Source organism: Amblyraja radiata, chromosome 15 (assembly GCF_010909765.2).
Source record: "Amblyraja radiata isolate CabotCenter1 chromosome 15, sAmbRad1.1.pri, whole genome shotgun sequence".
Lineage (NCBI taxonomy): Eukaryota > Metazoa > Chordata > Chondrichthyes > Rajiformes > Rajidae > Amblyraja > Amblyraja radiata.
Genome location: NC_045970.1, coordinates 32,142,277 through 32,167,839, shown reverse-complemented (window position 1 = coordinate 32,167,839; position 25,563 = coordinate 32,142,277). Strand labels below are relative to the sequence as shown.

At 43.6% G+C, this 25,563-nt stretch overlaps 2 protein-coding genes across 6 annotated transcripts in view; one reads left to right on the top strand and one right to left on the bottom strand.

Annotated features, from left to right (window-relative positions):
* gpam (glycerol-3-phosphate acyltransferase, mitochondrial) overlaps positions 1-261 on the bottom strand; it is a 76,858-nt gene extending 76,597 nt beyond the window's left edge. For 2 of the 4 annotated variants that reach the window (XM_033033978.1, XM_033033981.1), the window contains exon 1: positions 96-222. The gene's annotated coding sequence lies outside the window, so the exon portion shown is untranslated. Of the gene's footprint in view, positions 1-95 lie in introns of all 4 variants that reach the window. The other 2 variants (XM_033033979.1, XM_033033977.1) reach the window with 2 other exon arrangements.
* Positions 262-390: 129 nt separating this feature from the next.
* sfxn4 (sideroflexin 4) lies at positions 391-22,423 on the top strand. 2 transcript variants are annotated; one of them, XM_033033975.1, is made up of 14 exons: positions 391-737; positions 5,257-5,322; positions 8,205-8,273; positions 8,431-8,457; positions 9,987-10,041; positions 11,221-11,246; positions 12,069-12,122; positions 13,119-13,181; positions 14,247-14,315; positions 14,940-15,030; positions 16,993-17,144; positions 18,389-18,474; positions 19,683-19,800; positions 22,131-22,423. In XM_033033975.1, exons 1-14 carry the CDS (start codon positions 699-701, stop codon positions 22,206-22,208), a joined length of 993 nt encoding a protein of 330 aa, XP_032889866.1. In that variant the 5' UTR covers positions 391-698; the 3' UTR covers positions 22,209-22,423. The 2 variants fall into 2 exon arrangements, with proteins under 2 accessions (XP_032889866.1, XP_032889867.1); XM_033033976.1 differs by having other exon boundaries at positions 396-737; positions 17,029-17,144.
* Positions 22,424-25,563: the final 3,140 nt, after the last annotated feature.

Here is a 25,563-nt window from a genome sequence, read left to right as displayed (position 1 = left end):
GGGGGGGCCCGAAACCCTCGGCCCCGAAGCTGTAGCAGCGCGGGGAGACGAGGGGCTGGGCCCCCGGCACCAGGAGCCGAGCGGAGCGGCCTTACCTCAGGACATGCCGCAGCCGCCGGCCCCGACACCGGCCCTTCGCATCGCTGACGACAACTGACACCGACACCCGGTGCTGCTGCTGCTCGGGCAGGCGACCGTCCACACTGGGGACCTCATGGGGGCGGCACTCCTCCCAGCCGGGCGGTGGCGCTGTTCCCGGTCCTCCCAGCCGGGCGGTGGCGCTGTTCCCGGTCCTCCCAAACTCCTACGCCCCTTCCCGCCGCTGGGTGGCGCCATCCCCGGTCCTCCAGGCCACACGCTGGCGGTGCCTCCCAGCCGCCTGGCGGCGCTGCAGGCACATCCACCCTCCGCTTAATGTGCTCTAACGTGTATTTTTTTATTCATGTTGTCTGAGGATAAACGCATGATCTCTTGGGTCCGTCCAGCGCGGCACTTGTATTACTCTGCGCGCATTGCCGCGCCTGCATTGCGGTGTCGGGGACCAGGCCTGGCGGCCGCGGGGTTAAGTTAGGAGCCTTCGCCGCTCCAGGTGACCGGTGCCACCTGCAATGGCGTCCCCGCCGCCTGGGTCCCTCCGCCAAATCACTCCGGGCGGGACGAGCAACTCAGAGGTCAACTGATGGTCTCCTCATGATCCAATGGAAGGGAATGTAGATCAGTGGAGAAGGGAAGGACAGGTAACTGACTCATATTTCCGACAGACACAAAGTAACTCTGGAGTAACTCAGCGGGACAGGCAGCATCTCTGTCGTAGCCATTTAGCTGACAACACTCTGTAGAGAAGGAATGGGTGAGGTTTCAGGTCGAGACCCTTCTTCAGACCCTATACATGATTCATATCTCAACTCGCTGCATCGTAACTGAAGCTTTAATTCTTACATTTTGTTGTTTGCAGGATGTCTTTATATTGCAGCTACCCGTCCTTTGGATCTTGCCCACCTGAAACCTTGTCCTTTAATGCAAAGGCTCCAAAATCTGCATCTTGCATTGGTAAATCCCTCCATGGCTTAGGTTTACCTTGTCTGCAGCATCCTTTCAGGGCAAAGAATGGTTTGTGGGTTCTGAGATAACTGACAAAGCTAATGTGCGGCTGGAAGATCTTTCACAGATGAGGTAGGATGTAGCTAATAGGATAGAAGCTGAGTAGATTATGAGGCAGTATGTTCCTGTTACCATGTACACGGTCTTGTACGTGCCCATAACATATGGTCTTGATGTTCAGAATACTTTCTGAAGGCTTCTTCTCAACTTTGAAAGTAATAAGCCAGAAATGTCTCAGAATCACCGGGAAAGTATTGGGTAAATAATATAGGTTGCCTAACACAGCTGACTAGAGCCTCGGTGCTGAGAATGTTGGCTTGGGAGAGAACACTAATGTTAGTCTCTGAATTCTGCCTCATCATGGTTGTGATCCAACCAGCAAAAGTGGTAACGTCGGCAAACTTTAAGATCCAATTGCTGCTCAACTGGACCACATGGTCATGTGTGCTGAGGGATTGGAGCAGGGGACTGAGCACACAACACTAGGGACACTAGGGTTTTGAGGGGGAAGGAAATGTTAAATGACCAATTCCATCTGATGGAAGTCTACCAGAGGTGGAAGAAGGGTCTCGACCTGAAACGTCACCCATTCCTTCTCTCCATAGATGCTGCCTGTCCCGCTGTGTTACTCCAGCTTTTGTGCCTATCTGAAGTCTACCAGAGAGCAAGTCCAGCAGACGATTATATGTGGCGGCCTCAAGGCCAAAGAGTAGAGGCTTAGGAATGAGCTTATTTCATATTGATGCTGTTGAGGTCCGAGCTGTAGTCATTGAATAGCTTTATCATTGTTACTTTTTTGCATATCTTTCATTTATTTGTTCTATATCACCCTATATCGTCTCTTGTTTCCCCTTCCCCTGACTCTGGGTCTGAAGAAGGGTCTCGACCTGAAGCGTCACCTATTCCTTTTTTCCAGAGATGCTGCCTGATCCGCTGAGTTACTACAGTATTTTGGGTCTATCTCAGGGCTACCAACTCTCACGCTTTGAGCGTGACACTCACGCATTTCAGCCAATTCTCACGCCCTTGCGCTGAAGACAGAATTCTCACGCTGACTTCAGTCCCTGCACAGCAAAGATCCTATAGCGGAGCTATAGGATCTTTGCTGCACAGTTTGTCTCTTTGCGCCACATGACAGCGATCTGCACGGATTGGGGAAGCACGTCAGTCCCGGGCAGCGGGTGTCAGCGCTTTTGTGCGCTGTCTGCGAGCGCTGCGCTTCCGGCTTCTGCGGCAACCTCGCTCCCTCCCTCCCTCCTGCCCTTCAACTCACACGGCAGCGCCAATGCACGCTACACGTTTGGGCGGCCCGGGAAAGAGAGGGAGGGGAGAAAGAGAGAGAGAGAAAGAAAAAAAGGGAGGGATGGAGGCAAAGAGAGACGGGGAGGGAATGTAGTTACGGATTGAAGGAAGGGAAGGAGAAAGGGGAGAAAGGAAGCGTGAGGAAAAAGAGGGAGGGTGAGGAAAGGGAGGGAGGGGGAGGAAAGTGGGAGGGATGGGGGGAGGATGGAGGGGGGGAAGGAAAGGTGTGTGCGTGTCTGTTTCCCTGTGTGTGTGCCTCCCTGTGTGTGTCTCCCTGTGTGTGTGTGTGTATGTGTCTCCCCGTGTGTGTGTGTCTCCCCGTGTGTGTGTGTCTCCCCGTGTGTGTGTGTCTCCCCGTGTGTGTGTCTCCCCGTGTGTGTGTCTGTCTGTCTCCCTGTGTGTGTGTGTCTGTCTGTCTCCCTGTGTATGTGTGTGTCTGTCTCCCTGTGTGTGTGTGTGTCTGTCTCCCTGTGTGTGTGTGTGTGTGTCTGTCTTGTCTCCCTGTGTGTGTGTCTTCCTTTGTGTATGTGTCTCCCTGTGCATCTGTTGTCACATCCTGGCCTTGGACAGGGCTGCCAACTCTCACGCTTTGAGCGTGAGAGTCACGCATTTCAGCCAATTCTCACGCTGATGACAGAATTCTCACGCTGTCTTCAGTCCCTGCACAGTTTGTCTTTTTGCGCCATATCACAACGATCTGTGCGGTCTGGGGAAGCGCGTCAGTTGGCGGCTGTGAATTAAGTTGCATCTGTTCTCTTCTCTTCTTTCTTGGTTGGATGTGCAGCCGCCGACAACATGAAGCAGCCGGATGTAAAACTAACCAGGTGAATCGGTTGTAAAACATGGGGAGGACCATAATGAGGCCAAACATCTAGGACAGGGTTCGGCAATCCACGGCACACGGGCTGAATCCGGCCCGTAACCCGAAAAAACACGTTTTTTTTCAATTCGTTTTCATTTAAGCAAAATTGCCCTCACTTTCCCCATTTTGATTCTTGAGATTAATATCCCTTTGCTCTGTTAACAGCGTTAAAGTACTTATGAGGTCGAGTCAGGAAAGGGAACATGTTATTTCTTTTTAGTTTGCTTTAATTTGTTAGTTGATTGTTTGTTGAGTGCCATCATTTCTGAAATGGTCAGAAAGTAACTTAACTGTTATAAAGCAGTAATAAGTGATTTTTGGCCAAACAATTGGAACTTGCATAAAATTTTTGCATTATTAGCAGGACTGCCAACTCTCACGCATTGAGCGTGACTCACGCATTTCACAAAATTCTCATGCTCTCACGCTGATCACAAAATTTCTCACGCTCAAATATCTGCGGGTGCTGAAAGTTCAAATTAAAGCAAAAATTGTTTCAGAGGTGAGTAAAAACCATGAGGGGAATATCAGGTGAATGCACAGTCTTTTTCCCAGGATATGCGATTGAAGCACTAGAGGGGATTGGTTTAAAGCAGGGCTATCAAACTACCAGCACCAACCCCCATCCTCCCTACGGCACAGCACACACCTCCCACCCTCACCTCCAGCGGCTCTATGTCCGTCGACCGCTCTATCCACACACCATGGAGTTTTAACCCCGGCCCGGAGCCAGGAGCGGTTGGTGCCGCGTCCGGAGCCTACTATGGGAGGGGAACACGCCCTCCCTCGCAATTTCTCACTCTCAACTCTCACCCAATGTTGGCAGCCCTGCATCCTGATGTAGGTGCTCCTATTGGCAAAGTGATCTGGAGTTGAATGTATAGCAAGGGAATGGTATCCTCTCTGGATCAATTATTCCTGGAGTCATCCAGATATCAGAAGCATAGTGAAGAACAACACTCGCTACTGATAATAATACATAGGAGCAGAATTAGGCAATTTAGCCCATTGAATCTGCTCCGCCATTTGATCATTGCTGATCTATTTTTTCCCCCTCAACGCCATTCTCATGCCTTCTCCCCGTAATCTTCGATGCCCTTGCTAATCAAGAACCTATCAACCTCCACTTTAGAAATACCCAATGACTCGGCCTCCACCAGCGTCTGTGTCAATGAATTCCACAGATTCACCACCGTCTGTGGCAATGAATTCCACAGATTCACCACCCCCTGGCTAAAGAAATTCCTCCTCAGGTCTGCTGGGGTGTCTTCACTGTCACAACCTATCTGGGTCTTTTATCTGTTCCTCTATGAGAGAAAGAAAACACATATTACTGTAACTCTCTGTCATTTCCATATCCTCTCTTTAACCACTACCCCTTGCTCTACCTCCATCTCTTACTCAGATTTAGAAGGTTACTTTACAAATGATATATACCTTGCAACAATTTGTTACATGAAGAGGTTTTTATATTGGTGCACTGCTCCATCTGATACAGATTAATTACAAAAATCAGGTGTAACAATGTAAACAATTTTTGGACTGGAGGCCTAGTGTGCCTCAGGGTTCGTTGCTGGGCCCATTGCTGTTTGCCATGTATCAATGATTTGGATGAGAACGTACATGGGCATGATTAGCAAGTTTGCAGATGACACAAAGATGGGTGGTATTGTAGATAGTGATGGTGTCTGCCCCACTTGCCCCAGATGGTTGTCAAAAATTGCAGCAGGATCTTGAACAGTTGGGCAAGTGGGCTGAGGAATGGTTGATGGAATTTAATACTGTGAAATGTGAGGTGTTGCCATTTGGGTAGACCAACATAGGCAGGACCTACACAGACACCACACAGTGAATATGTTCTTGCAAACTTGCTAAGTAGGTCATCAGGAAAATAAGTTGCTAAATCTGCACAATAATAAGCAACGTCACTTTGTTAATATATTTTTGCTGATGTTATTTTATGCCATTAGTTTGACTGTTGTGTTCTTTAGTCTTTCCTCCGTAGGTTTCTTCAATTGGTGGACATCTTGGATCCTACAACATTACTCGCATCAAATGTAAGCAGAGCCATATCTGAAAATGGACAGTCTAACCTGGACAATGATGGTTTAGTTTTACTAAAGAGTATTGAATTATGTTGAAAACCTGCAACGATGATTATACTGTTGGAGATTGATGGCATCCCAGCGATAGTTTTTACTAGCTATGATCCTCCACATAAATAAAACACTGTTTTATCCTTACAAATAAAACACACGGTTATGTGTTGGAAGGAACTACAGATTCTGGTTTACACTGAAGATAGACACAAAATGCTGCAATATTTTAGTGGGTCAGGCAGCATCTCTGCAGAAAAGGAATAGGTGATGTTTCAGGTGGATACGTAGGTCTGTAGAAGGGTCTCAACCCAAAACGTCAGCTATTCCTTTTCTCCAGAGATGCTACCTGAACCTCCGAGTAACTCCAGCATTTTGTGTCCACACAGGTGTGTGTTGTTGCCAGAGCTGGAGTTCACTGCCATCCTCCTTAACTGACAGCGAGAGAACAGTGGGAAGGGTTGTCACGTATGCACTGCACAGTGATATTTCCCTCAATCACTCCCCAAAGTCCGGTCCCTGTGCTCAATATACTGGAGCGGCTCTCGATCCAGGTGAGCCCCAGGCTGCTGCAAGGCCTCCTCCACTGCCCTCAACCGGCTCGGCCTGCGAACCGACGTCACTCTCCTCGCTCGACCGCCTTTGTGTCCCAGGGGCGCCTCCTGCAGCCGACCTTGAAGGAGCTGGTGACGTTACCCCGGTCCCTCTACCACAGGACCACCAGTGGCTCCATCCTCCTATTTTGAACCCCATGGATTCACAAATGTCCTGGTTGTCCACGGGCCGGTGGGTTGTTGGCCTGGGGTGGAGCCTCGCACCACCATGGCACTCCTGCAACACAGAAGAGTACAGCACAGGAGCAGGCCTTTCAGCCCACAATGTCTGTGCCAAACATGATCCCAAGACCAACCCTGACCTGCCTCCACATAATCTATATCCCCCCATTCCCTACATATTCATGCGCCTACCCAAAAATCTCTTCAATGCCGCCATCGTATCTGCCTCCATCACCACCCCTGGCTGCGCATTCCAGGCACTCACCATCCTCCTAGCAACCAAAGTGTAAAAATAACACTTGCCCTGCACATCTCCTTCAAACACACCTTAATATTCCACATAATATTCCTAATGCAGCTTAACCAAAATTGAATACAGCTGCATCTTGAGGCAGAAGCCTGGTATGCTGCCCCTCGGACTGTCAAGCTATTCCCTCCAGTATTTGATATTTCCATCTTGGGAAATAGGTTCTGACTCTCTACCTATGTATGCATCTCATAATTTGAGATTCTTCTATCATGTCACAAAGTGGGATAACACAGAACACGTGCACAGGTGACCATTGGTCGGCATGAACTCGAAGGACTGAAGGGCATGTTTCCAATTCTAAACAGCCCGCAACCTCCGGCATTCCAGGGAAAACAATCCAAGTCTGTCCAACCTCTCCCTGCAACTAACACACTCTAACTCATCCATCATTCTGGTAAACCACCGCTGCACCCTTTCCAAAGCCTCCACATCCGTCCTGTAATGGGGCGACCAGAACTGCACACAATACTCCAAATGCATCCAAACCAAAGTCCTATAAAGCTGCACCTAGAAGGAAAGAAGCCTTGTATGCTCTACAACCTTTTCAAACATTTTCTTTAAACATTTAGTCTTTTAAGACAATTATTTGTACACCTTACATGTTGCCTTGTACTGTCTCAGGAAGTCCAGAACACTTGTGATGCAAACTGTAATTGTGGTAACTTGTGTTTTATGGAACTTCCTTTGCACACAGCAGTCCCACATAGATAATGGAGATAAGTGAAAAGATAAGCTTTATAAACCATATTTTCAATGAAGAAGTGGGAGCCAATTTGCAACTTGGAGCTGATTAATCATTTGGCAATATTGAACCATATCTCATTAGTTACAAACAGTCTCATTCATTCGCGAGGTGTGTTAACAGTGATTACATTTAGTGGTCTTAAAGAGACTACACCCTGATTTGGGCAGTGAAATAATGTATTGGTTGTTAGGAGGAAAATCACCCAGTCATTATTACTGTGCTGATGCGACTCTGAGGGCAGTTTAGGTGATGCTGCCGGGCTTTCATTTCTACATGGCGGCTCTGGGGGGAACAGTATTCCATCTCGTTTGCTGTAAGCAATGCATGGAAGGCCGCCTTGTTTTAGAGTGAAAGCCAGGCAGCTTTGCCCAACACTGCCCTCAGAGTAATCCCGGCACAATGGCGCAATGGTAGAGCTGCTGCCTCGCATCGATAGAGACCCGGGTTCGATCCTGACGACGGTTGCTGTCCATGTGGAGTTTGTGCGTTCTCCCGATGATGACGTGGGTTTTCTCTGGGTGCTCCAGTTTCCTCTCTCGTCCAAAGATGTGTAGGTTAATTGGCTTTTGTGCATTGTCCCTAGTGTGTAGGATAGAACTAGTGTGTGGGTGATCGCTGGTTGGAGCGAACTCTGTATCTTTAAACCAAATTAAACTAAAGAGTGTAAGAATTGATATTCCCAGAAAAAATGGAACTGCAAATCATTCAAGATAGATGTAACTTTTTCATTTGATTTTATTCACTCTGCAATGGTTCTATTTATTGGTCTTTGTAAGTTAGTTACAAGATTCGAATCAAGTTGTAAAGATTATACCTGTATGATGCGTCTTGAATTAGCATCTGTTTTGTCATTGAATACATTGGGTATTCCTATCTGAAGGTTAAAATCCACACCTGGGGCAGATTCCTCTCCTCGCCTTTTGTTGCCACAATGCAGTGGGGCGGACAGTGAGTGGAGCCCATGTTTCTGTTGAACTTATTAAATGCAAATCTTTCTTTTTCACTAAGACAGAAGGAAATAGAAAATGCTCACACTCTACTTCAGAGCAGCCAACTGAAGGAAGTGGTGAAAGATGAGAAGGTACGCCATGTTCTCCGAGCAAAAACAATCCATGGCAAAAGGCAGACATGCCCTTTGATTTTTCACTTGTACAGTTTATTTACTTTGTTATTTGGTTAGTGTTCATGAGTTTAGGTTCTTGTGCATTTATTAATAACTTCCCCCTTTTCCCTTGCAGATTAAAGAAGCTCTGAAACTTACCCTGGTGAGCAAAAGTTAGTGAAAATTAGCAGAACATATAAGCAGAATTAGTCAATAATTAGATCGTGCTGATTGTTAATTGGTAAAATACCTTTGAAAATATTAATATCAAAGACAGAATATCAATACGAACAGGTTGGGAAGGACAGTTTGATCCCACATTTTAAGTCCAATGAGAAAAAACCCCACAAGTAACTGGAATAACTCAGTGGGTCAGGCAGCATCTCGGGAGAACATGGATAGGTAACATTTTGGGTCAGGCTCTTCTTCAGACTGATCGTGGTGGAGGGTGAGGGAAGAAAACTCGAAGAGAGGAAGGATAGGACAATGCCTGTCAAGTGATAGGTGGATACAGGTGAGGGGTGGGTAGATAGGCTGAAGAAGGATCCTGACCCAGAACGTCACCTATCCATGTTCTCCAGAGATACTGCCTGACCCGCTGAGTTACTCTTAGCACTTAGTGACTCTTTTGTTGTTAACCAGCATCGGCAGTTCCTTGTGCCTCTTCTCTAGTTCCAACGAGTTGACATTGAACTGACTTTTCACGTTCGCGGAACATCCTTTTAAGACCAATTAGTTAGTTTTGAAGTGCATTCACAGATGGAGTGCAGCTGAACGTGGTATCTGCCCAGCACACAATAAGATCTGACAAACAACAAAAACGACTCTTGGTTTCTTGCATTACAACAATGACTTCGAAAGAATGTCATTAGGTGTCATTAGCACGCTACAAAAGCTTTCTCTACCTCTGTACATGTGATAATAAACAAAACTAAAATTTATGTAATGTACCCTCACAAAACAACTCTCATATTTAACCTTCAAGGTTAATCTTGGCTAACTTGCCCTGTATTGTACCCCCAAAAAATTAATGCATCTTCCCAGCAGTTCAGTGTCTATAAGAGAACACTGGGGTATGACTATGGCTCCATGGAAACAAGAATCCCTTCCTGTATCCCTTTGTTATCTCCTCTTCCCCAGTCAATAATGGGCCATTATGGGCTACACCCTTCCTTGGTTATCTGTTGTCGGCTCTTCGTTGTTTTAGCTTTTCCTGTCTCCAGTTCCCTCCCCTCTACTTCCAGTCTAAAGAATGGTCCTGACCCGAAACGTCACCCATCCTTTATCTCCAGAAATGCTGCCTGACCCGCTGAGTTACTCCTGCACTTTGTGTTTATCTTCAGTATAAACCAGCATCTGCAGTTCATTTGTACACATCCTTTGAAGACCAATTAGTTAGTTTTGAAGTGCATACTCGGTACTGAGTGTTCCAGTTCTCCCAAACGAAGGCTAACATTCCAAGAACCCCAACGATAACACAATGTCTCAACTTACAACAGGTGTTTGCGATGATCTTTGTAACTATTTACATCTTGTGGTTACGATTGTCTTAATTGTAATGTACCTAATATATTAACTTATTGTTACATATACTAATTGCTTAGTGATTTTTTTAAATCCCAAACTATTTCTGTCATTGCCCTGTGGTGACGTAGCTAATGTAACACATCTCTTTATCTCTCTGTCCCTCAGTCTTCAGTTCATCCAGACACGGGGAATGTGCTGCCGACAGTGTTCCGTGTTTCAGGTGAGCATTGTTCACATCATTCATTATGTAATTGCAGAGAGTTGTGGACGTAGCCCAGTCCATCACGCAAACCAACCTCCCTTCCATTGACTCCATCCACATGTCACGCTGCCTCGGCAATGCCGCCAGTATAATCAATGACCAATCCCACCCCGGTCACTCACTCTTCTCCCCTCTCCCATCAAAAAAAGTAAAAATGCATACCTCCAGATTCAGGAACGGTTTCTTCCCAGCTGTTACCAGGCAACTGAACCGACCTCTCGCCAACTGGTGAGCGATCCTGATCTACCATCTACCCCATTAGAGACCTTCGAACTATCTTTAATTGGACTTTACTGGACCTTATCTTGCATTAAATGTTATTCCCTTTCTCCTGCATCTGTACACTGTGGACGACTTGATTGTATTCAATCATGTGTAGTCATTTTGCTGACTGGATAGCACGCAACAGAAAAGCTTTTCACTGTACTCCAGTACACGTAATGATAAACTAAACTACACCATGTATTCACCCTCTTGCAGTCTTCTTTAAGATTAGCAACGATTTCTCGCGACATTGCCCTGGGGTAGTCTGGAACATGCTAAAGGTGATTCCGTCCCAACCAAAAAATCTAGTTGCTGTTAGCAAGTATAACTACAAGAGCAACTAGAGGAGTTTTTCAGTTGGTTGGCAATACCTTGTGAACCCAAGGCTGTTTGCATGGGTCAACAAGAATAATCACAATAGTCTTGCTTTTTCAAAATAATTTGCATGCGAACAGAGTGTAATATAAAGGTACACCATTGATTTTCCAGCACCCTTGGTTCCAGAGCCTTGCCGGATTATCCATCTTGCAGGTCCCAACAGAGGTCACGTCATAACAATTCAACAATACACCTCTGATCCACTAATTATACCACTCCCATGTTTCTAAAGTGCTACGGACTGCTAGAAACTTAAATAAAGAATTAACAATGAACAAAGAAGTAAACATTTAATTCTTTCAGGATGAGCCATGTCCTGAAAGAATATCGCCACACACAATGCTCTCTTAACTTTCTCTGGAATAAAGGAGGTGCCAGACCATCAGTTGCCTGAAAAATCGATGGGCCTGTATACAACATTTTGAGATGCATGAGATGTAACTTAGCAAATAAGTGTCAAACTATTTATGGTTTTTCTTTTGCTCTCTCCACCAGCATTCGCACCATTTGCTAGTCCTTTGGTAGGTACTGAAAATCGATGGGTCAATATTTCATTCAAAGGCACAAACTGTAATGTGCGCCTTTTCTTCATGCTTCCGAAATAGTTTGAATGAGCATCAGCCAATTGTTAGTTTTGTGTAAACTGGTATCATATTTTAGTAGTTACATTTATACTGCTCTGCAGTAAATGTGGCTGTATTGGAGAGAGTGCAGGCAAGCCTCATCAGGATGTTTAGTGGATTGGAAGACCTTGGATATGGGGAGATTGGATAGACTGGCTATTTTCCCTGGAGTAAATCAGGCCAAGGGATAACCAGAGGGACCTATATAAATTTATAAGAAGCATAGATAGATAGGGTAGATATTCAGAAACTTTTTTTCACAGTTGGCATATCAAAAAGAAGAGGATATTTGTTGAGATGAGAGGAAGGAGTTTCAAAAGGGATTTCAAGGGATTTTTTTTTCTCACACAGAGAGTTGTTGATATCAGGAACCTACTGCCAGAAGAGATGGTGGAGTAATTTAGGCAGCACTTCAATAGGCAAGCCATAGAAAGACACACAACTAACTGGATTAGTGTACAGTAGGTGGGCAAAAGGTTCAGCATAGACATGGTGGGCAGAAAGTGCTGTTTCTGTGATGTCCAACATTATGACTATGGCTCTTATTTTAAGATGTTAGGGGAGTTTCTTGTTAACCTTCCAACAAGCTTATTAAAACACTTCAAATGCAGATACTTGGCAGCAGAGTTCAATTCTGAACTTAAAATTAGATACTCAATACATTTTCTAGAAGGTCATTGATAATCATTTCTTATTGATCTAATTGTCTTTTATTTTCAGATTATAGCAATACTTCTGCCTCACAAGAGGATGAAACCAGCTTTGCTTTGCCAGGTAATAATGTTCCTGGATGGGATTATTCTGCTGATATGAAATCTGTGCAAATAACGAAGTTCTGTGGGAGCTATCAACTGAGATTATGCACTCACCACTTGAAAATGCTCTGGTCGAAAAGGTGACTGACAGGAAATGGAAGTGTTTTTAAAAAACGAAATATTTTAAAGGTAGCAAGAAAATAAGCAGATCAAAATAGCTTACTGAATCAGTAGAAATGTGGAAAGAGACAAAAGGATGAGCATAGGGGGGTAGAAATTGACCCAGAGATTTGATTAGATCTGCAGACATGAAGAATCTTATACACCACCAATTTTTCCATCACCCTTGGTTCCAGAGACTTACAGTGCCTCGCAGCGCCAGAGACGCGGGTTCAATCCTTACCTCGGGTAGTCTCTGTGTGGAGTTTGCACGTTCTCCCTGTGACCGTGGGCTTCCTCTGGGTGTTCCGGTTTACACACACATCCCAAAGAGGTGGGGGGTTAATAGGTTAAACAGCCTCTGTAAATTGCCCCTCTTGCATAGGGAGTGGATGAGAAAGTGGGGTAACATAGAACCAGCGTGAATGGGTCAGCTTGAACTCAGTGGGCTGAAGGGACTGTTTCCATGTTATTTCTCAAAGCAAAAACTCTAAACTAAACTATTGGTTCAGCCATTTTCATGATGAATGTAAGGGAGGCTCAGAGAGCCAGCCAGCCCACCCCTGCACTATGCATATAACAAGATTGTCTGATGAAGAGTACACTGTTGTCTCAAACTATGGTGTTTGACCTAAAGAAAGTGTCTCGATTGCAAAGTTCTTCATTACAGTGACCATCATTATGATAATTTAAAAAAAATACCCAAACCAGAAATACACCTGATTCTTGGATTTCTCCCATCAGTCTGCTGGCTCTGAGTAACGTAATGTATGTAATAGGTACATTTAAAATGATTACTGTATAAAACTTAAAGACTGGTCAGTAGAGAATGTTATAATATTATTGCCGTCTGTAGCTTCTCTTTCAGTCATACAGTGCGGGATACAACTTGGCAAATGGAAATAAAACTACCTGTAAAGTAAGTTTAATTCTTTTCAGCTTGGGTTATATATATATATGGTTTCATTAATATTGTACATTGAGTTCAGAATGTTTTGATTATGGATTATTGGGGAACATATTGCAAACCCCTCCCCTCCACCCCCCATAAATTGTTAATTCATGTCCATTTAATGATGGAAATCTGCAATCTTGCCTAGTTTCTTTTACCGTAGGGTGGCCTGCTGGCAAAGCGTTAGAGTTGCTGCTTTACAGCGCCATTGACCTGGGTTTGATCCTAACTATGGGTGTTTGTCTGTACAGTGTTTGTACATTCTCTCTGTGACCTGTGTGGGTTTTCGCCAAGATCTTTGGTTTCCTCCCGCACTCCAAAGACATACAGGTTTGTAGGTTAATTGGCTTGGTATAAATGTAAGTTGTCCCTAGTGTGTGTTAATGTGCGGGGATCGCTGGTCGGCGTGGATTCGGTGGGCCAAAGGGCCTGTTTCAGCGCTGTATCTCTAAATTAAACTAAACTAAAGTTGTGCAAGAGGCCATACTTGGAGTGCCATGCACAGTTTTGGTTACCTTGCTATAGGAGGGATGTCATTAAGATGGAAAGAGTACAGAGAAGATTTATGAGGATGTTGCCATGACTTGAGGACATAAAAATATGGTTATGAGCAAAGTATAATCAATGCTGCCAACGTTGCAAACCCCTTCTTGATAATACCGGGTATTAGTGCAAGCGCTGAGGAGCCTGCTTTCACAGATGAGGGGGAATCTAAATTAAATGGAGGAAATGGTGGATGGCAGATGAAAGCTGAAGTGTCTTGAGAAAGTGGGGTAAGACAAGGCAAGATGTCTGGGAAAATAATACATTAACGTTGAACAAAATCTTTAATTCCAAATACGGTTATTCACTTTATCTCATTACTTCAGTCTTGAAACAATTCAGATCCCTCCTGTCTTTTTGTAAACATTTCTGAATATGGAACTACAGCTAATTTTGAAATCAACAAAGACATTTCAAAAAGCAGTGTAATGTTAATTATTTTCTGTACTATATTTGATCAAAATTTACAAATTTGTTTCTTTTTTTTAGGATGAAAAAATGCCTCTAAATAAATTTCTCCTTTTGATCGGAGCTGTATCCTACACAACATGTTTGGGAGTATGTAATCATAATAATAATTTTTTTATGAAGAATTAGGTGATGAAATGGTTTGACAATTACGGTATTGAGGCATGCCTTAGTTAGCAAATTTATACTTAGTGCAAAAAATAAAGTAGTTATCCTTAGCATAGCAGCAGCACAGTGGCCCAGCCATAGAGTTGCTGCCTTACAGCGCCCGAGACCCAGGTTCGATCCAGACTACTAGAGAGCCATCTGTTTGAAGTTTGAACGTTATCCCCATGACCTCATGGGGTTTTCTCCAGGTGCTCCGGTTTCCCTCCACACTACAAAGACATGCAGGTTTGTAGGTTAATTGGCTTCAGTATAAATTGTAGATTGTCCCAATTGTGAGGGATAGTGCTAGTGTACGGGGATTGCTGGTTGCTGAAGGGCCTATTTCCATGCTGTACCTCTAAACTAAAATAACCTCAACCATTATTTATTTTTGAACTACAATGAGGTAGAAGGTCAACAAGAATTGGTGTTCTTAAACTTTCTTCAAGAAATGTTAAATTGGCATTTAATAATTGGCTCTTTAACTGTCACTCACTCCTGCATTCTTAATTGAATTTGGATTTGTAGATGTTATTTGGAATGACCTGTGTTCATGTTGTGTTTTAGGTTGTCCCTCAGTTTGTGGTATCCCGCTACAGTTTCAACAGTCCAGCAATGTACACTTTCTTCAGAAAGATCTTGCCCGTTCCTGTACTTGGTAAGTATGCTGCTGTTTCTTCACGGGTCGTCACGAGGGATCGATCGTGGCTTGTTTCTGCTCTGGTTCTGTGGGTTTAGTTTAGCAGGGAGAATGTACAAACTCCGTACACACAGCACCTGTAGTCGGGACGGAACCCGGACTCTGGTGCTACAAGCGCTACTTCTTCTTCTTGAATATGGCATGCACAGCCTAAAGTTGTAGGACAACTTATTCTATTTGATCTTATTTGATTGTGCACTAGTCAAATTATTTGATTGCATTAGTCAAATTATTTGATTACATTAGTCAAAACAGGGCGGACCATGTGAAGGTTGCAATCTTCCACCCCCTGCAAGCGCTGTAAGGCAGAAACTCTACCGCTGACTTGGTTGACAAAGCTAGCGTACAGCCCACAAATGGGCAGCCACTGCTTGATGGGATGAGCAAGTTTGGGGTGGGCTTCAGATTGTTCCTTGCAAATGGACTCAAGGTGCTCAATATCATCCTGAATACACCCTGTTTATCCTACTGGCTTTTAAAATATCCTTGAATCATTTCAATTGTCCGCTTGATCATCTCTTGTCATGTTGAGGCTTGGACTGGAATATATATTTTGGGTGTACGGTGGCGAACTGACAACGATTATGGCTTGGCCCTTGGACTCGTGTTAGTGTTATTAGGGATGCTGGCCTGGGAGAAGATATGGATGTCGCTTCACAAGATGCCATGATTTGGAGGGTTTTGCAGGCCTCTTGACCATATCTTTTCCAGTTCTTTGGCAAGTCCATAACTGGTTTGAGCAGTCAGATAGGCAAAGTCAAAGTTTTGGGGTCAATGTTCTTGTGAATCACAAATGCCGTGAGAGATTGATTAGAGAGTACATTGTTGACTGTGGCTTTCCTCTGCACCAACTCTATGTGCATATTCACAGAAGCAGCATCCACTGCAGGCAGGGAAAGAAAGTATTGCATTCCTGTATTATGGGCACCTAATTCATATTCACCCATTGAAATGGCAGAGTTTCTAGCTTTAACAGGAAGGCCACATTAATATAGAAAAACAGTATTATCACAAGGTACAGCACACTGCATATGCTGCCAGGCTTTGCCTCTGCCCGTCCCCTGTCTTTTCCAGCTATCCACCCCTTCCTCCGATGTCTGAAGAAGGGTCCTGACCTAAAACATTGCCTGTCCTTTCCCCCACGAGGTGCTGCATGACCTGTGGAGTTCCTCCAGCTCTTTGTGTTTGCAGCACGGCGGTCTGGCCTACACTCTGTAAACTTTCAAGTTTATACTTTGTGTTTCTTTTCTGCTGTAAGTCAGGCTGGGAAGTTTGACATCTCATAAACACAACAAGGAGAGGGTCAGTCTGCTGCACACTAAGTTTGAAGAAGGGCCCCAATCCAAAATATCACCTAACCATGTTCTCCAGAGATGCTACTGACTGAGTTACTCCAGCACCTTGTGTCTTTTTGTGTAAACCACCATCTGCAGGTCCTTGTTTCTGCACTCCAAATTACATTTCTGCCTTTGGATTTTTATTGGAAATAATTGGTTGTGTACTTGTGGAAGAAGTTCAATTGCCCAATGTCTCATTGCAGGGATTAAGGTTCAAGTGTAGTTAGATGGCTGTGGAGTCATTTTTTGCTCATCTGCCTTTGTATCATTATTAGAAAACAGGATGTCAGGGGTTGTGGGGAGAAAGTGAGAGAATGGGGTTGAGAGTGAAAGATAGATCAGCCATGATTGAATGGCAGAGTAGACTTGATAGGCCAAATGGCCTAATTCTGCTCCTATGACCTATGAATTTATGAAAAGCCAAGGTAATTCTCATGGCAGTTTTTCCACCATGGAAATCCCAAGCTTGATTAGCTGTAAGTTAATGGTGTCTATCAGTCTTTTAAGATTATACACTGAAGAACGATTGGTAGAATGAGGCAAACTTTGTCATCTGAAGCTTTCGATTGTCGTACTTCTTTAGGGCTAGTTTTGATTGTGGTTCTCTCCCTCCTGTCAGCGATTGCCAGTGCTTTCAATGTGGCAGTAGTCCGAGGATCCGAATTTGAGAAAGGTGTTGAAGTTACAGATAAAAATGGAAATGTCGTAGGAATCTCCCAGGCAGCCGGAACCAAGGTAAGGCTACTTTATCCCGGACACACAGGGTAAGTTGTGAGTCCAGTGCTTGCCACGACATTTTGTTAAATTATAATCAATTTTCAAGCTAGAATCTGGAAGAATCTGCTCTTGAATTGACAAGGGAAAACTAATTTGCCGTTGACCTGGTGTGCAAACCTCAGCCATTCCTCGCATTACATGATGTAATCCAGAAAGAAAGAACAAAGTTCCAGGTCCCAAATCCATATTAAGTCAATAATGCCTGATCGATTCCTGGGATAAAGGGTTTGATATGTGAGGATGAATTGAATAAATTTGCTGATCCCTGGAGCTGAGATGAATGAGATGCAATCTTCTTGAAGTATGTTCAGTTCTGAGGGGTTGACAGAACAATTCCACCGGTGGAGCATAAAAACTATAAAAATCCCCATCTGGGACAGAGTGAGACGAGAAGTGATCTCTTCTCACCCGGTTATGAATCTTTGGAAAATTTCATCAGAACTGGGGATACCGATTCAAGAAATATTTTCAATATGGAGAGATCAGAGGGTTCATCTCCAAAGGATTAAGGGTTGTGGGCATAGGTGGTGAGTAGAGTTGAGACCAATGACCAGACACAAAGACATGGAACAGTAGAGCACAGGAACAGGCCCTTCGGCACACATTGTCCATGTCGAACATGATGCCATGTTAAACCAATCTCTGCCAGCACATGATCCATATCTCTGCGTATTACAGAATGACAGCAAACTTGAGCACTATAATGTAGTAACTAGGAACTACAGTTGCTGGTTCACAAAAAAAGGCACAAAGTACTGGAATATCTCAACTGGTCAGGTAACATCTCTGAAGAACATGGATATGTGACATTTCGGTTTGGGACCTTTCAGACTTACAAAGAAAGTGCTGGAGTACTGTATCTCAGCGGGTCAGGTAGTCAGGTAACATCACTGGAGAACATGGATAGATGATGTTTCAGGTCAGGACCCCTCTTTAGACTGAGTTACTCCAACACTTTGTGTGGTTTCCCTTGAGCACCACAACCTATCCCTACTATCTTTGACTTCCCTGGATTACAGAGGGAAATAAGCACAAATTGCCTGACTACTCTTCATGACGTTCACAATAATCTACAGATATTGTTGTGTTTGAATATTGTAAAGAGTCAAGTGATCATGGAGATTGCATGCAAGAGGCTTAATAGTTGCATCCTTGGCTATGAAATTAGTGTAAGAACCATTAAAGTTTATTTTCCCTTTTAGGCAGTTAAAGACACAGCAGTTTCCAGAGCAGTATTAATTGGAACCACAGCAGCTGCACCTACCATGATTGTCAGCTATTTACAAAGGTATGAAATATTCTGAAATTTTTATTCCGCTACTTTTGAGGTACAGTGTAATGTCGCCCCACATGTATGGGGGGGAAACACCATCGCCGATTCAAACAGTCCATTTGATTTGATTTTCTACATTTTATGCTACCTTCATCTTTTTTAGCTTTTCTGCAGCAGACAAAAAGCAACGGGAAGAAACATAGAAAATAAGTGCAGAAAATAAGAGTAGGCCATTCGGCCCTTCGAGCCAGCACCGCCATTCAATGTGATCATGGCTGATCATCCAGAATCAGTATCCCGTTCCTGCTTTCTCCCCATATCCCTTGATTCCATAGAAGACCTGCTCCCAATCTCCCACCACTGTTGAGAATTGACCTGGGATAACTTCTCTCTAAATGTCCACCCTTGCTTGCAAGAACAATCCTATCCAGTGTATTGCGTTCCCCACAAAGCTATGGTTAACACCCGGAACTTTTAATGTGGAGGAAAGAACTGCAGATGCTGGTATAAACCGAAGGTAGACACAAAAAGCTGGAGTAACTTAGCAGGTCAGACAGCATCTCTTGAGAATAGGAGACGTTTCAGGTTGTGCCCCTTCTTCAGACCCTTGTGTCTTGACCTGAAACATCACCTATTTTTTCCAGTGATGCTGTCTGACCCGCTGAGTTACTACAGCTTTTTATATCTACTCTCAATGTGGAGATTGATGACTACAAACTCATTGTGCCAAGTAGTGGTGTAGTATTTGAGTTCCAAGATGATAGCACTTTAGTAACTATATCTTTGCAATCCTTTCTTTTTTGTGACAGGTTTCACACGTGGCAGTCAATTAAATAAATGTTTATTTAAATGTCAGATAGCTATATCCTTGCAAGCAAGGAGCGGCACTATGATGCACCTGGTGGAGCTGTTGCCAAACAGCACCAGAGATCCGGGTTCGATCTGACCTCGGGTGCTGTCTGTGTAGAGTTTGCACGTTCTCCCTGTGACTACGTGGGTTTCCTCCCACATTCCGAAGACGTATAGGTTTGTATATTATTTGGCTTCTGTAAAATGTCCCTGGTTTGTAGGGAGTGGATGAGAAAGTGGGATAACATAGAACTGGTGTGAACTGACGATCAAAGGTCATCGTGCACTCGATGGGCCTCCGTGACAGTTTTACATATTAGACATAGCAATTTTACACATTATATTTTCATTATCATTGTGCACTTTTATTCCAGGACAAATTTCATAAGAAGATTCCCACATGCTTTAGCTCCTATTGGCCATGTAACGACGATCTTGATCCTAGGATTAATGGTACCCATTTCCTTCAGCCTGTTTCCTCAGATGGGGAAGGTATGTCCTGAGTTTAACACCTACCATTTGTCCTGTTGTATTCTGCATTAATCCTGTTGAACTAATAGTTTCCCTTAATTGTCACCAATAGTTTCCAACAGGGTTTTCTTGTGGGATTTTGTCAGATTAATTCTCCATGTAGGCACCTCACGTTTTCCACGTGTTTGATTTACACGTCTTTTATTTTTAAATAACACGCTTCTTTAATTAATATCAAAACCTAATTTACCTGCTGTATTTTTTAAATAACGCGCTCAAATTTATGCCTGTCTAAATGTTTAAAATTCGTATGTTTAATTTAGGCGTTTTTAAATTGCCGCAGCTTTTCAGGAACGTAACCACCACGTAAAACACAAGGTGCCTGTGTTATTAGATTTGTATTTAATATGCTAGCTGATTATTGTTGTCATTGTTGTTCACTTTGAGAGACTTCTTGCTGTAAGAACAAATGTCACGATGGCAGCATGCTACATTTGTCTAGCTCTAACATCTCCAGGCATTGTACGTGTTATGAAGGGTTTCAAGGAGACATGCTGTTTGCTGCCTCTTTCACTCGCTTGATGCTGCTGCTGAAAACGGTAGCAGCTGCAAGGAGAGGCCGATGCAGAAAATCCTGCATTCCACTGATGTGTGGCCATAACATGCAAGGGTGATAATGAACCAAACTCAATGTCTCATTTCCCTTCCATTGGATAGTATTTAGTGAAAGCAACCCTGAGAAAAGTAAAAGTAAAATCCACGGCATCTAACTGAGAAACCTGTGCTTACTTAATGTATTGAAAAACGCACCAACATCATCTGAAAGGGAGTGGGAACACCTCATCTTTTGAATTGAAAGTAGGATGGAGCCTCAATTAATGAGGCATATCTATCTAATGAGGAAATGGAAGGGAAGATGAGGTGGTCACAAAGGAATTTGAATTGGGCTTACTTTCAGTGGCTCCTGGTTATAAGGTATGCAGAGGTATTTGGTGTCTGGGCTTAGATTGGATAGCACAGGGAATCTAATGTGGACACAAAGGCATTTGAATTTGAAGAGTTTAGAAATGTAGGCTGCATCAGTTCTCTGCTGTTGGTACTGAGCTTTCTGGGAGAACGGACATAGATTTCAATATCCCTCATGGAAAAGGAAGAAGGTGAGATAGGTTGACAACCTTCCAGTAAAATGTTCCCACCATAGTCTTTGTAAAAAAAAAATGTGTCCTGCACATCCCCATTAAACTTTCCCCCTCTCACCTTATAGCTGTGCCCTCCAATGTTGGACCTTTCCACCTTGGGGAGGAAAAAGGTTTTGACTGTCTACCGTCTGCCTCTCGTAATTTCTGATCTCAGGATTGGCATCTTCCCCGTTGCTCCATCTATTGTACTTGTCTACCCTATCAATGCCTCTCATAATTTCTAATCTCAGGATGGCAGATCCCTACTCCACCTCTCCATTTCTTGGTGTAGACATTAACCAAAGACTCTTCAGTGACAAAGCAGCAGAGACCCAATGCCCCTGAAACCGTGTGCGACCTGAAATCAGGATATAGAAACAGTACAGCTCGGGAATGGGCCCTTCAGCCTACAATGTCTGTGCCGAACATGATGCCAAGTTAAACTGATCTCATCTACATGTACATGATCCATGTCCTTCTATTTCCTGCACTTCCACGTGACTATCCAAAAGCCCCTTAAACGCCACTATCGTATCTGCTTCCACCACCATTCCTGGTAAAGCGTTCCAGGCCCCCACCACTCTCTGTGTAAAATAAACTTGTCCCTCACATCACCATTAAACTACCCCCCTCTCGCCTTATACCTATGCCCTCTAATGTTGGACCGTTCCACTCTGGGGGGAAAAGTTCTGTCTACCCTCTCTATGACTCTCATAGTTTCTATCAAGTCTCCCCTTAACCTCAGATGTTCCAGGGAAAATAGTCCAAGTCTATGCTACCTTTCTCTGTAACTGAAGCCTCTTAATCCAGACATCATTCTGGTAAACCTCCTCGGCACCCTTTCAAAAGCCTCCACATCTTTCCTGTATATGATTTGTCCCATATCACTGAGACTTGTATTTTGCACTCTGTATCTTCCCCTTTGCTGCATCTATTATACTTGAGTATCACAATTGTATTTATGCATGGTATTATCTGATAGATTGGATAGCGTGCAAAACATACCTTTTCACTGTATCTCAGTACACATGGCAAATAATAAACCTAAATCTCAATGGGGATCTTAGCAGGGAGTAAAGAGAATTTTCAAAAAAGTAGAATTGCACTCTACAAGGTAAATGTGTTTTATTTCTCTCGTCCAGAAAGCAAAGTAATCTTTGATTTTAATTTCAGATAAACAAGAGCAAACTAGAACCTTTAATTCAAGCAAACACAACGGAAGATGAACTTTATTACAATAGAGGTTTGTGAAAGAGGGCCACTGAATCAGATCGCTGGGTTGCTTTCTGCACGAGGATTATTTATTCATCTGGCATATCATTGTTAAGCCTAGATGTTTGGCACACAACACAAGTACCTCAGGAGTCCGATCATTGCAAAAATGTTACTTGCTGGTAAAGTGTTTAGAATAATGAATGTAAAACATTGAGATCCATTGTAATTGAAATAAACATTTTGTTTTAACATTTTGTTTCTCACCTATATTGTTGTACTTTCTATGTTCTGATACACGTCAAAGAACCCTTCACAGGTCAGACATTTCTGCATTTAATGATGCTCTATAAATTAAGCATCCTTTGTTGTGTGATGGTGTACCAGTTTTCACCCATTCATGAAGTCAGTGACTGCTCCGCGCAGAGATCTCAAACCAGTGGGTGTGATCAGTGTTCATGTGGTGATTGTGCAGAGGTTTTACCATGGAGACATCACAGTCTAATTTTTTAATGAAATTCTTTTTTGCTCCGATGTCTTGCTTCTTTGGGACAGTATTTTCTTCATTTTACTGCATTGCAGACTTTATATGTAACTTATGTACTTTATGTGTTGTCTGAGACTATGTGCCTGTGATGCTGCTGCACGTAAGAATTTCACTGTACCTGTAACTCACTGCGCTTGTTCATAAGACAAACTCAACTTGAGTTGACAGTGGACACAAGGAACTGCAGATGCTGGTTTACAAATAGACACAAAGTGCTGGAGAACTCAGCGTGTCAGGCAGCATCTCTGGAGACCAGAGAGAGGTGTCATGTCACGTCTGAAGAAGGGTACCAACTCAAAATGTCACGTATCCATGTTTTCCAGTGATGCTGCCAGACCACTTGAGGTACTCCAGCACTTTGTGTCTTTTTTTGATTTTACTGCATCCTTTCAGAGGTTATATATATATATATATAGTATGTACCTATGTACCTGCCTAAAAACATTTGACATGGTGAGCAACATCTTCGAACCACTCTATTGGGTAATGTGGCCCTTGGGCAATTCACATATGCAGGGAGCAGTACAAATGTTCTCCGTTCCCAAAATTCCTAATAGCTTCCCTCATGAATCCTTTCCTCCCTATCTCCCAGGACCATGGTGGAAGGCTACCATCAGCAAGACGACTGGCGTTGGCTCATCCTCTTGGATGAAATGATCCAGCTCTGGATCCCCAGGTGCACTCCACAAATCATTGTCAACATCTTGATAGAGCCTGCCACCAAAATACAGACAACCCCTCGAGATGTAGAACTGCAGATACTGGTTTACCAAGGAAAGACACAAAGTAACTGGAGTAACTCAGTAACTCAGGGCAGCATCCCTGGAGAACATGAATTGGTGACGTTTTGGATCAAGACACTTCTTCCATTTGTTCTCCTGGGATACTGAGTTACCCCAGTACTTTGTGCCTTTCACAGATAAGCTCAGGTCTCCACACCAAAGTGGCTCAAAGCTCACTTTAACCCTCAGCCATAAGTGATCAATATCCATCATGCATTTTAATAATACGCATACTTAAAGTTCCTTCTTTTCTGGTTGGTAGTTTCACTCTTTATAGAAAATGTCCCATGTTTCCAGTCTTAAGAAGAATCTCGACCTGAAACGTCTCCCATTCCTTCTCTCCAGAGATGTGGCTTGTCCTGCTGAGTTACTCCAGCTTTTTGTGTCTATCTTTGGTTCTACTATCAAACTGATCTAGTGTAGGAAGGAACAGCAGATGCTGGTTTAAACCGAAGATAGACACAAAATGCTGGAGTAACTCAGCGGGACAGGTAGCATGTCCGGAGAGAAGGAATGGAATGGGTGACGTTGCGATTCTGAAGAAGGTTCTCTCCAGCATTTTGTGTCTATCTTCTGATCTATCTTTCCCGTATTAAAGAATCTCCTGTGCTAGATAGACGAGCAGACATTTTAAAGCTTTAAAAAATGTAAAGAATCTAATTCTGTAAATCTTATTAAAGGAAAGAAACATACCTTTAGCGAGAGGAAACACAAAGTGCTGGAGCAACTCAGCGGGTCAGAATGCATCTGTGGAGGGGATGGACAGGCGACATTATGCGTAGGGACCCTTCTTCAGATCAATTGTAATAGGGAGGAAAAAGTGAGGAGGGAGCGCAACAAAGTCAGGCAAATGAACAGTACAGTGAGGGGAACTCATTGGCAGAGGGTGGAATAAGTGTCAAAGGAGACATAAGGGTGTTAGAGGAAAGAAGGTGTTGTGTGGGTCAGTGCTAGAATTAGCTTCAGAGCTTGACATTTAATTCCTCATCCACAATTTCAATGTCTTCTTTCATGCCTCAATCATGATTGACTGAATTTACGAAGCTGAAGCTAGTAGGGTCCTCTTTACATTTACAGATCAGGTTTTAATTACCTCAACCACTATATTAATTCAAGCAGGGATCAATGAGAACTTCATTGAGAACTGAGGCAAAGTCTGATAGGGAAGGTAACTAATTCCAAACAAGGCCAGTAAATGGAGTTTTAAGTGAAATAAAGTTTCCTTATGGGCTATATACACGGTTGTGCAGTGGCAGAGTTGCTGCCTCACAAAGCCAGAGATCTAGGTTCGATCCTAACTATGGGTATTGTCTGTATGAAGTTTGTACATTCTCCCTGTGACCGCATGGGTTTTCCCCGTGTGCTCCGGTAGCCTCCCACACTTCAAGGACGTACAATCTAAAGATTGGCTTTGGTAAAGATTGTAAACTGTCCCTAGTGTGTGTAGGATACTGCTAGTGTATGGCGATCACTGGTCGGTGTAGACTCGGTGGGCCGAACGGCTTATTTCCGCACTTATTCCATAAAACTAAGCTCCGAGTTAATCTTTGTTCATCAAGTGTTAGCCATGCACTCACAAAGACACAAGTGCAGGCCCTCACACACACAGCTATGACCATCGGTGTTCTCTGTATGGGATTTGTACATCCTCCTATAACTATGGGTTTCTGCTGGGAGTGCTAGTTTCATCTACTGGTGTACTTGTAGCTATCCCTTAGTGTCAGTAAGTGGTAAGAAAACACCAAATAACCCATTTCTGTGTTGTACAACTCAATGATTCTTTCAACGTTGAGAAATCTATTTTGTGTGCATTTCTCTCACCGTAAAATCAAAATTATTCTTACAGCTTTCTCCTCTCCAAAACGAATCAAGTGCAGTCATCAATAACTTATTCTTTTTGACACTATGTATGTCTCTGCTCATTTTCGATGCATTTACACAGTTCACATGTCAGACTGATCCTCTCTGTGCAATTACAATCGCTTGTTACTGAGAGAAATGGAGCTTTGTATCTGATGAACCATGGCATTCATGACAAGCTTGGGATTGGTGTAGAAATAGATTC

What these genes read in the sequence shown, in the direction of transcription:
- sfxn4 (XM_033033975.1), top strand. Translation starts at nt 699, where the DNA reads ATGGAAGGGAATGTAGATCAGTGGAGAAGGGAAGGACAG. An exon ending in GACAGTGTTCCGTGTTTCAG is followed by an intron (nt 10,042 to 11,220) that starts GTGAGCATTGTT and finishes TCTCTCCACCAG; the next exon opens with CATTCGCACCATTTGCTAGT. An exon ending in ATTGTCAGCTATTTACAAAG is followed by an intron (nt 18,475 to 19,682) that starts GTATGAAATATT and finishes CTTTTATTCCAG; the next exon opens with GACAAATTTCATAAGAAGAT.